Source organism: Myotis yumanensis, unplaced genomic scaffold (assembly GCF_028538775.1).
Source record: "Myotis yumanensis isolate MYYU_CA2020_CCGP unplaced genomic scaffold, mMyoYum1.0.hap1 SCAF_11, whole genome shotgun sequence".
NCBI classification, from domain to species: Eukaryota; Metazoa; Chordata; class Mammalia; order Chiroptera; family Vespertilionidae; genus Myotis; species Myotis yumanensis.
The window spans coordinates 9,783,570-9,794,641 of NW_027223762.1; the positions used below are offsets into that span (position 1 = coordinate 9,783,570).

General features: G+C 50.8%; 1 protein-coding gene across 2 annotated transcripts; it reads right to left on the reverse strand.

Moving 5' to 3' along the window:
- Window positions 1-787: 787 nt before the first annotated feature.
- On the reverse strand, window positions 788-8,567 carry TP53I3 (tumor protein p53 inducible protein 3). Of its 2 annotated transcripts, none has more exons than XM_070428769.1 (6): window positions 8,281-8,567; window positions 6,452-6,594; window positions 4,629-4,896; window positions 3,194-3,406; window positions 2,110-2,306; window positions 788-1,144 (listed from the first exon to the last, which is right to left on the reverse strand). In XM_070428769.1, exons 2-6 carry the CDS (start codon window positions 6,587-6,589, stop codon window positions 962-964), a joined length of 999 nt encoding a protein of 332 aa, XP_070284870.1. In that variant the 5' UTR covers window positions 6,590-6,594; window positions 8,281-8,567; the 3' UTR covers window positions 788-961. The 2 variants fall into 2 exon arrangements, with proteins under 2 accessions (XP_070284870.1, XP_070284871.1); XM_070428770.1 differs by having other exon boundaries at window positions 8,277-8,567.
- Between the last annotated feature and the right edge of the window lie 2,505 nt (window positions 8,568-11,072).

Consider the following 11,072-nt stretch of genomic DNA (forward strand, 5'->3'; position numbering starts at 1 on the left):
CACCTCCTCCCCGCCCATCCCATCTCCCACCTCCTCCCCGCCCATCCCTTCTCCCACCTCCTCCCCGCCCATCCCATCTCCCACCTCCTCCCCGCCCATCCCATCTCCCACCTCCTCCCCACCCCCCCATCTCCCACCTCCTCCCCGCCCATCCCATCTCCCACCTCCTCCCCTCCCCGCCCATCCCATCTCCCACCTCCTCCGCGTCCCGCCCATCCCACTCCCCGCCCCGCCCACCCATCTCCCACCTCCTCCCCGCCCCGCCCATCTCATCTCCCACCTCCTCCCCGCCCCGCCCATCCCACTCCCTCCCCGCCCATCCCTTCTCCCACCTCCTCCCCGCCCATCTCATCTCCCACCTCCTCCTCGTCCCGCCCATCTCATCTCCCACCTCCTCCGTGCCCCGCCCATCCCATCTCCCACCTCCTCCGTGCCCCGCCCATCTCATCTCCCACCTCCTCCCCGCCCCGCCCATCCCACTCCCTCCCCGCCCATCCCTTCTCCCACCGCCTCCCCGCCCATCTCATCTCCCACCTCCTCCCCGCCCATCCCATCTCCCACCTCCTCCCTGCCCCGCCCCCCATCTCCCACCTCCTCCGCGCCCCGCCCACCCATCTCCCACCTCCTCCCCGCCCATCCCATCTCCCACCTCCTCCGCGCCCCGCCCACCCATCTCCCACCTCCTCCCGGCCCCATTGGCCTCCGTCTGCGCGCAGGACCACACACAGTGAGCCGGCATCCCTTTACTCTTTTTTTGTTTGTTTGTTTTTGTTTTTTCTTTTTACTCTTTATTTCCTTAGACCAGCTTTACACAGATCAGTTGACGAGGTCGGGGAAGGCCCAGTAGACTACAGGTGGGAGTGGGGTAGCAGCCCGTCTCTTGCCTGCGTTCAGAGAATTCTCACGCAGTTTGCTCTGGGAAGGGCTGAGGTACCCTTGTCCTCTAGTGCCCCCTCCTCCTTCACTGCGGCAGCTCCAGGACGATTTTGCCCATGTGCTTATTGCTCTCCATGTACTTGTGGGCCTCTTGGATTTCAGCCACAGGGTAGACTCTGTCCAGAACTGGCAGTAGACGTTGGGGGCCCTCCATGGAGAAGTGGGGCACGATTTGCTCCGTAAAAGCCTTCACCAGCATTTGCTTGTACTAAGTAAGGTACGGAAAAGGAGACCATCAGCGTGGACAGAGCCTGACCTTGCTACCCCTCATCCTGCTTAGCCTTTGTGGTCTCTCTGAAAAGTGTACCCATTTGCAAAAGCACACAGGGGTACCTAACCCCTCTGTTACCAGCATGTATGTGCATGCCCCAAATGTGTAACCAGGTAAGGGCTGCAGCCTGGAGTAAAATATAAGTGTCACTGACCGCCTGAGGACTTTTTTTTTTTTTTTTTTTTAAATATATTTTATTGATTCCCTATAGAGAGGAAGGGAGAGAGATAGAGAGTTAGAAACATCGATGAGAGAGATACATCGATCAGCTGCCTCCTGCACATCTCCCACCGGGGATGTGCCCACAACCCAGGCACATGCCCTTGACCGGAATCGAACCCGGGACCCTTCAGTCCGCAGGCCGACGCTCTATCCACTGAGCCAAACCGGTTTCGGCTCCCCCTGAGGACTTTTAAAATAAAGATTTCAAATGGGAAGCAGCCACAGACAGGTCTTACATAGGCTCAGCTCAAAAGGGATGTTTCAGCTCTGCTGTCCCCCAGTGATGTGAAACCTTATGCTGGGAGACATTCCCAAAGCTGGCACGTGGAGATTTCAGGCTGAGGTGGAGGGTTACTTAAGAGGCTTTCTCAGCAAACAGAACAGTTCTGCCTTGCAAAACAGTCTTGGAACTATTAAAAGTATTTCCTAATATGGTCAATGCTTTATTAGAGAGACTCCACAGGTCTCATATATAAAGTGTTTTCTACCCTCTTATTAAGATGTCGAGGCTTTTATTGACCAATTTTAATTCTTTCTGTGAAATTGGGTTAACTGTTTATCCACAGAGGGGCAGGTTTCTGCACAGGCTCCCTAACTTGAGATGTGCCAAATCTTCCCTACGCTGGGGTTATGAAAATGAATCACATTTCTCTGGGTAACAGTTTTCGCTCATCACTCACCTTTTTGTCCCTAGATCTCAGCAGACTGGTGACCAGACTTCCTCGTTTAAAAAGCAGTTTTGAAAACAGAGGCCCACTGACGTCAGCTCCCCCCATCAGACCATAGAGAACCCAGCGACCATCAAGAGCCAGGCAGTTGACATTCTTCTCCCAGTAGGATCCTCCTATGCAGTCTAGAATAAGGTTGACTCCAGCACCTTCCACAGGAAACACAATTTATGCTAGTCAGACACAGAAAGCTCGATGCAGAATAATATTCCCAGAGTATATTTGTGGATGTATGGCTATAAATAAATACAGGCGCAAGTGGTAAATCTATAAACTGGAACAGGAAACACTGCTTATAGAAACATTGTTGTAAGTGGAGTTTAGATAGCTGAACTCTGCCATCTGTGCTTGAAATCGTTCATCTCTTAGGATCTCTAGCCACAGCAAGAGGGACATGGGGCAACACCATGCTCTGGCATCTTCCCCAACCCCCACATAAGTAGAAAACCCCCTGGCACCTGGGCATGAGTGAGAACAGAACCGGAGAAGTCCACTCCAGCCTATAGGGCAGGCTGGTAGTTGACACCTGAGTTAAGAAGCCTCTGTACTGGGTTGTTTGAATTGTAGCTTTGGTGTCATCTCTCCTTTTTCACTCATATGGAAAGGGACGTGCCCAAAATACTCAGATTTGGCTTTGGAACACAGAGGCTCATCCACTTAGGAAACTACCTTCGCAACACTACCTACTATGACAACCTCCCAACTGGTCTCTGCCCCATGTTGTCTCTCAACTCCCTGTGTACTGGCTGGTTGGGAATAAGAGGCCCTGGGTCATTCTGGGCCAACTCTGCCTGATTATCCAGTTTCTAAAACGTGTATGAATCAGATCACAAGGACACACATGGAAACTGACTTCATCCTAAATATTGCCTGACTATCTTCAAAGGTCCAACAATGGAGTACCAGAACCTGGCCAGGGCAGCTGTCGTGCATTTAGCGGAGGCCAGACAGATCTAGAGCACTGGCCTTGAGGCTGGCGAGGATTTCATTTAATCACTTCTGATATTCCTGCTGAGCTGCACAAGCGGTTGTTTACCTTTGGTGAATTTCATTGTTGCTTCAGAAAAATCCTCTTCTTTGTAATTGAATCCAGCAGCTGCTCCAAGTTTTTCTGCCATTTGAAGCTTGTCCTGGGAGCCAATTGTGACCAGAGGAATAGCTCCAGCTATCCGGGCGAGCTGGATGGCAGCTGTGCCCACCCCGCTTGCTCCTGCGTGGATTAGCACGGAGTCTCCGGCCTGAACATTTCCTGTGACAGAAAGTACAGGGGCCATTCTCTTTACTTTGCAACTGCTACCCATTGTCCACATAGGCATCCTCTACCATGATCACCTGGCCCAAAGACCACCAAATGCCAAATGCCTTGCTTTCTTCGGAGGACATATTGATAGTTCTTTTTTCCTATTGCCTCTGGTCGAAGTGGAAATCACCTTTTTGCAAGTTATTAGCAGCCCCATCCGTAATTTGTTTTACCCAAAATAACATCAAAACGCACATCTCTGACCTATACCTGAGTGAGTGAGAGTAACCACCATTCCCACTGTCACCTCCAGAGGCCGGTCCTTCTTCAGTCTGAAACTGGCCTCCAGCTGATCTCACTAACCCAGGCACTACCCACCAGCCACCGGGCTCCTCCTAAAATGGAGTTCTCATTATGTCACGTTGTCCCCAGAAGGTAATGTGGCTCTCAATTGACTTTTGTATCACGTCCATACAGCCTGCAATTCAAAGCCACCATCATCTAGTCCCAGCCCCGTTTTTCACAAGTGACAATTGTCATCCTTCATGTCTGAGCAGAGCAGCCAATCTCACTTTTCTTTTGAAGAAAGTAAAAGACACCCTGTCTTAGGTCACTGTGGCTGTCTTCTGTCCATCACAACTCTAGCCACCCTTCTCTTCCGGAAAGCCCTCCCTGGCCACCTTTGCCCACACCAACTTTTCCCATCTCAAGCTTTGTAGTTACAGGCAGAGCCACCCTTCTGAACTCTATGGTCTAATTCTTGTGCTCGTTTTGTCTTCCTAGTTACACTGAGCTCCCTAAAGGAGTCCTCTCGGGCTCCCTCACATGACCTTTGGCTGGCCTCAATGGGACTGGGGAGGAATGAGTTGACTGAATGGCTCCTTCTGCTGCACTAGGGCTCCCAGAGAGAAGCTCAGCATGACTTTGAGAAGCTGGGGTGAGTGGTGGGCCAACGGTGTGACGATGCGCACACCCAGTGCTATTCAGGCCTTCTATCTGATAACCGTGATTTTCAGCCTCACCTCTCGAGCCACTGCTAACATGGTATGAGGACCTGACCCTACAGGTGATACAGTAGGGTGAGATGCTGGGCTTGGGTGTGGCTCAGTGGCCAGGACAGGACAAAGCTGCCCTGGAGGACTACTGGGTTTTGGGGTGGCTCAGTCAGGAAGGAATTGAACACATTTGTATGGAGTAAGCATGGAGAGGGGGTGGGGGGGAAGCTCCTCACCCACGAGATGTAACAGCTGGAAGGCGGTGAGCCAGGCCTCTGGGATGGCTGCAGCCTGGGGCAGAGTCAGTCCTGCTGGGATGGGCATGAGGAGCCCTTCAGGGACAGTGGCATATTGAGCCTGACCCCCGCCAGACAGCAGAGCCATGGCTGGGTCCCCGATCTTCCAGTGCCCCTGGCAGCCAGGCCCCAGCTCTGCCACATGTCCGGATGCCTCGATTCCCAAAATGCTGCTGGCTCCTGGGGGTGGTGCATATTGACCTTGTCTCTGCAGAGAGAGGATCGAACTAAGTGGTGAGCATGATCAGAAATCGGTGTCACCATCCTTGCCCTCTTCCGATAGCCATCCCCTTTTATTTTCCGATAGAAAATTCAGGATAAAGTCAGGGTTCTTTTGTTTTTGTTTTTTTGTTTTTAAATATATTGATTTTTTACAGAGAGGAAAGGAAAGGGATAGAGATTAGAAACATTGATGAGAGAGAAACATCGATTCAGCTGCCTCCTGCACACTCCCCACTGGGCATGTGCCCGCAACCAAGGTACATGCCCTTGACGGGAATTGAACCTGGGACCCTTGAGTCTGCAGGCTGACGCTCTATCCACTGAGCCAAACTGGTTAGGGCGAGGTGTTTTGTGTTTTTTAAAAAAAATACATCTTTATTGATTTCAGAGAGGAAGGGAGAGGGAAAGAGAGATAGAAACATCAATGATGAGAGAGAAACATCGATTCAGCTGCCTCCTGCACACTCCCCACTGGGTATGTGCCCGCAACCAAGGTACATGCCCTTGACGGGAATTGAACCCGGGACCCTTCAGTCCGCAGGCTGATGCTCTATCCACTGAGCCAAACCAGCTAGGGCGAGGTGTTTTTTTTTAATGTAGGAAAGAAGAGGAGAGATCAATTGTTTCATACAAATAAGAGACAGTAGGTCACATAATCAGTGGATGTCACATTAGTAAGATCCTTAGCTTTTTCTCTCATCCAAACCCTGTTTTACAAATGGAGAAACTGAGGCCTAGGCAGGGAAATGCCTTGTCTAAGTTTGCAAAGTAAGTTTAGTAGCAGGACTAGGAACAAAACCATGACACCTAAGTGACAGTTCTCGTATCTCAAGTGCCAGGATTTACTGGGATCCTCAGAAGCCTCTGACCAGGGCTATGGACCAGAGGGACTGAACAAGGAGTGTGCATCAGAACCATCCGAGGAGCTTTTTCCAAGTACACATGCCTGGGTGCCAGTCACATTTATTTTGGAAAAAAGCCCCAGGTGATTTTGGTGTACATTTCTCAAATACCCCTACCAATCCAGCTGGTCCAGTTTAGCTCTCCAAATAGCAGACAGACAGAAATTCTGGGTGCTGCTCCCTGCGCACTCCGGGACCCTCAAAAGGAAAGAGAGCAGACTTTGGAGCCACAAAGGCCTCAATTTTAATCACAGCTCCCGGGATTGTTAGTGTTGTGGTCTTGGATAATTAACCTCTCGGACCCTCAGTTTCTTTACCTATAGAGTACAAGTGGTAAACCGGGTTGCCTGTGGAGTAAATGAGTAGAGCATGGCCTACCATACACTGCTGCTCAACAAATTGTAAATCCCTTCTCCCTCTCTGGAAGCCTGAGGAGACTACGGATTAACTCAGGGTGAATTCTGCTTTGCAAATACTGTATCCCTGCATTTTGTGTAAACAAAGGAGAGTATATGGTTCTAGGACTCAGCACTCCCAGCATAACCTCACCATGAGCGTCACTGGCAGTGCCCTAGGTTGCTTCTTATCTGTCTGAATGTTTATTGAAGGCTCTGGAGTCCTGCCCTGGCCCCTGAGTACCTGGAGAATGTCGGCCCGGTTCAGGGCACTGGCTGCCACTTTCAGGAGGACTTCTCCCTCTCCTGGGCTTGGCTTGGCCACCTCCTTCAGGTAGAGGTTTTCTGGTCCTCCCGGCTGGTCAAAGTGCACGGCTAACATGTTTCCTGAGGACACAGAGCACAGCAAGGCAGGGAGCCTCATGAAGGCCTTCCAGGAGTTAGGGCAGAAACCTTATTTTCTTTAATCTGGCCTCTTAGTTTTTATTTTTTAGCTTTGATTCAAACTGGCCTCACCCAGTGCCCTGACTCACCCACCAACCTCTCCTTTGCTGAATCTTTAAGCCACCAGGACAACGGCGTTCTGCTTAACAATTAGGAGTCTTAGGAGCAAGGTCCTGGGTCTGTGATTACTGAGGCAGAGGTAAATATAACATCGTGGCCTCAGTTGTGTTTTAGCTTTGGACACAGGAAAGTGGAACAATCCCCCAGGACAATCACTTTCAATAATGAACAGAGCAACTTCAAGGCTGATAACAGGCCCAGCTGCAGTGATAAATACCCCCTACCCTAGCACTGACCAAGCAGTGGAGACCGGGACCCAAATTCCATTGGTCACCATGACTAAGGATTTTTGTCCTATACAGGGTGGGGCAAAAGTAGGCTTCGGGTGGGGCAAAGGTAGGCTTATAGTTCATATGGAAAGTAATACGATAATTAAATAATAACACAAGAACAAACTCTGTCTCACTTACTCACAACCTGCTTTTGCCCCACCTGTATAGTCCACCCACTGGGAGCCAGGTCTTTGAGCATGAGCTACATGTGACTCCGTGAATGGCACCATCTCCATACATCCTTACTTCCTTGGCCGCAAACTCCTGTTTGTGTCTTATTGGGCTTTGATGCATGCAGGCAAATGGACCCCTTCAGTCTGACACCAGGAATGCAGTGCCCAAGCCCACGCAGGGCCCCTATGGGCCGGCCCTGGGACAGGGTGGATGAAGTAGCCATGGCCTCACAGGTGGATGCTGCGGAGCAGGAAAATACTCAAGGGCTCGAGGCAAATTCCACTCCCTGTGAGTTGGAATCCCCACCCGGCGTGTCACTGGTGTAACTGCCCAGAGACCTTATTTTCTTTAATCTGGCCTTTTATTTTTTTTTAATTTTTAGCTTTGACTCAAACTGGTCTCACCTAGTGCCTGACTCACCCATGAGGACCAGAGGCAGTGCTCACATACAGAACAAACCCTTGCGAAATTGGACAGGGCACCTTCAAGGCTGACACCAGGACCCGATGCAATGATCAGTTCCCCTAGCACTGACCCATCAGTAGAGACCAGGACCCAAACTCCATTCTCACCATGACTGATGGTTTTTCTCCTAATCATCCCCTGGAAACCTGCGAGAGCCAGGTTTGAGCATGAACTACCTGTGAGCCTGGGCATGGTGCCATCTCCTTAATGAATCCGTACTTTCCTGGCTGCACACTCCTGTCGTGTCTCACTGGACTTTACGCGCACAGGCAAACGGACCCCCTCGGTGGGATAACAGGAGCGCAGCGCCCACGCCCAAGCGGCAAGCCCCTCTTCCGTCTCCGAGAGGTCTGCCCCCTCCCTCCTCTTCCCCTCCTTCCTCTGAGGGCCCAGCTGATCCAGACGGGCCCCACACAGAGGACACCCCCTGGGACAGGGTGGATGAAGTAGGGATGGTCTAACCGGGTGGAAGATGCAGAGCAGGACAACACAGAAGAGCACGAGGCAAATTCCACTCCCTCGGAGTTGGACAAACTCACCCCCTCCCCATCCCATCCCGCCCGGCCGGTCACTGGCCCGGCGCCCGTGAGTTACCTACTCAGAACTCTCGGCGGCTCCAGGCAGCACTGCGTGGTCCTGTGATCTCTGTGGGTCCTTAGAGCCGAGCCCGGAGCCCTGGGACTGCTTGGCAGCAACCTGTCGACCTGTGGGCTGGAACTGGGCAGCTGGGCAGTGCGCAAGGGGTGGGGCAGACCAGGACCCACCCTCTCCCTCTCTTCCGTTTCCTCCTTCCCTCTTTACAATGCAAAGCTGGTGACAGCAAGTAGGATTTCCTTTCCCTTTGAGTCTCTGGAAACCAGTCTTTCTCTGGGTTTGGCAGGAAATGCTGCTCCCAGCTCTCGCTGAAAGAAGAGAAAGCCTCGCTCTCTCTAGGGAACCAGACCCCCTGTCCGTCCATTTCCCAGCCAGGCCAGGCTTTTAGCCCCTTTGCGCTGTGGGTCAGGCGTCCTGCCCTTCCTGTGGCCAGGCATCTCGAGTAGGATGGGTAGGCAGTGTGCTGCTGAGCGAGGAGTCCTCGGGAAAAGGGAAGGTAAACGCGGTCCTGGGGTCCTGACCACTTCTGCTCTCCCGCCTCTTTCCCCGGGACGAGGAAGTGCTCCCGCTCCCCGCCCCCCTCCGTTGCTGCCTGATGAGATGATTTGGGCTGGTTAAAAGCTGTGCAAATAGACTACCTCGGCATTATCGACATTCTGGACTAAATAATTCTTTGTTGTGAAAGACTGCCCTGTGCATTGTGGGATGTTTAGCAGCATCCTTGGTCTCCATTCCCCCCCACCCTCGCCCACCACCGCCCCCTTCCAGTCAAGAAGTATGAAAAGCCTCCAAACATTGCCTGATACCCTGGGGGCGGGGCTGGGGTGGTGGTGGTGGGAGTGGGGGTGGCAAAATTGTTGCTAGTTAAGAACCACTGGTCATTTTGTGTGTGATGTGTATACACAATAGGACAATGGGAATATTAAAAATGTCAGACTCTTAAAAAAAGAGTAATATATAGTTTCTGTGATGCCACCTAATTTCTCAATTAACCCTTTAAGATTCAGCTCTCTGGAGCCTTCCCTGATTCTGTTAGGCAGGGGCCATTCATTTATTTGTTCATCAAACGTATTAATCGCCTATTCCACACTTGACACCATCTCAGGTACTAGAGAAAGAGGAGTGATTACAACCCAATTCTTGCCTTCTAGGGGCTCACAGTCTAGACAGGGGTCCTCAAACTACGGCCCGCGGGCCACATGCAAATACAAATATTGTATTTGTTCCCGTTTTGTTTCTTTTTTACTTCAAAATAAGATATGTGCAGTGTGCATAGGAATTTGTTCATAGTTTTTTTTAAAACTATAGTCCGGCCCTCCAACGGTCTGAGGGACAGTGAACTGGCCCCCTGTTTAAAAAGTTTGAGGACCTCTGGTCTAGGAAAACAAAGAACTATAATGGCAGTGACAATAAAGGTCTGCATAAAACACACAGCACAGGGAGAGATGCTCAGGGTCTCACGTGGGTCTCCAATGGTGTTTAGGAATTTGCCAACTGGATGTGAAGAGGAGGGAAGAGAAAAGGACATTTCAGGAAGATGGGACAGCACGCACAGAGGCATGGGAGGCAGAGACTCTGTCTCCACCAGCGGTGCTTTCCTGATGGATTAGGATAGTGCCTCACACATGGTAGACCAGTGAGTATTTGTCGGAGGAGTGAATGAACTACTGCTTTCCTTACTAGTAGAAGTAGAGGCTTCTACTATTTCAAAAGAGTGTTCATGCGATTCCAAAAATTTTTAGAAAGTTCAATTTACATTAAAAACCTAAACACAAACTCAATTTCTACCGTTTATTAAGCTCCACTCTCATAGGTATAATTTCCCAGTTCTATATTAAATCTTTATTCAAAAACATGTAGACACGGAAGGAGAATGCAGCAGATACCAACGAGCTACCTGCCTGGCTCACAGTAATTTCTTTTTCTGTAAAAGGTCTCTTTATATAGGGTAGCCCTGGGCAGCTACATCTTTAAACCTGTGGCCTTCCCCTCCCGCCCCCCCATCCCTAGCTGAATGATATAAGGCTAAACCATATGATCCACGATGGGTCAAATCAGGGTCTTAAAAGAAACCAAGAGGTAGAATGTGAGCCTTGGCCATGATACAAGCCAGGAAAGGAGGCAGTGGAATGGGAGAGAACAAACCTGACCCTCTCAGGAGAGACCAGGGAGAAGTTCCACCAGCATTACCGTCCCTGGAATCGCCTTCCCTTGGGCTCAGCTGGACCCCATCCTTCCAGAGGTTCTGTAAGTACCTCCAGTCTCCTCCCAATCAAGTCTGACTTTCCGTCCCAGCTGATTTGGTCTCTGTCACTTGCAGTCAGAAGACAAGACTCCCATTGGGAACAAAACCGGCGCCGGGAGACACACTTACCCAGCTTCGCTGTGGCTGCCACACAGACACCAGGATGCATGCCCTCAGGGTACGGCGCCACCAGAAGATACATGCAGATCGGTCTTCACAGCAACCACTCCCGTGTTTTCCTGGGTAAGAATAACATGGAATGTCCTTCTCTTATTTTAATCACAAGACAAGCAGTTACGCTCCAGCCATGTTTTTCACCACTTCCTGGCTGCCGTATGTTCATACATTTGTTTTTGGACTTTGTTCCACTAATTTAGTTGTCTTTGCTCACAAAGTTTCAGACTGTTGTCAGGACAGCATGGGTATTTTGAACAAGTTCCCCAATTGATTGTAATATATCCCTATCCCAATGGACAGCTCTGGACTTGAATCCCAACACCTCTGTTTTCTGCTGCATGACTGTGGAAGAGTTATTTCATCTTTCTTAGCCT

What these genes read in the sequence shown, in the direction of transcription:
- TP53I3 (XM_070428769.1), bottom strand. Translation starts at nt 6,589, where the DNA reads ATGTTAGCCGTGCACTTTGACCAGCCGGGAGGACCAGAAAACCTCTAC. An exon ending in CCAGCTGTTACATCTCGTGG is followed by an intron (nt 3,407 to 4,628) that starts GTGAGGAGCTTC and finishes TTTCTGTCACAG; the next exon opens with GAAATGTTCAGGCCGGAGAC. An exon ending in TGAGATCTAGGGACAAAAAG is followed by an intron (nt 1,145 to 2,109) that starts GTGAGTGATGAG and finishes TACCTTACTTAG; the next exon opens with TACAAGCAAATGCTGGTGAA.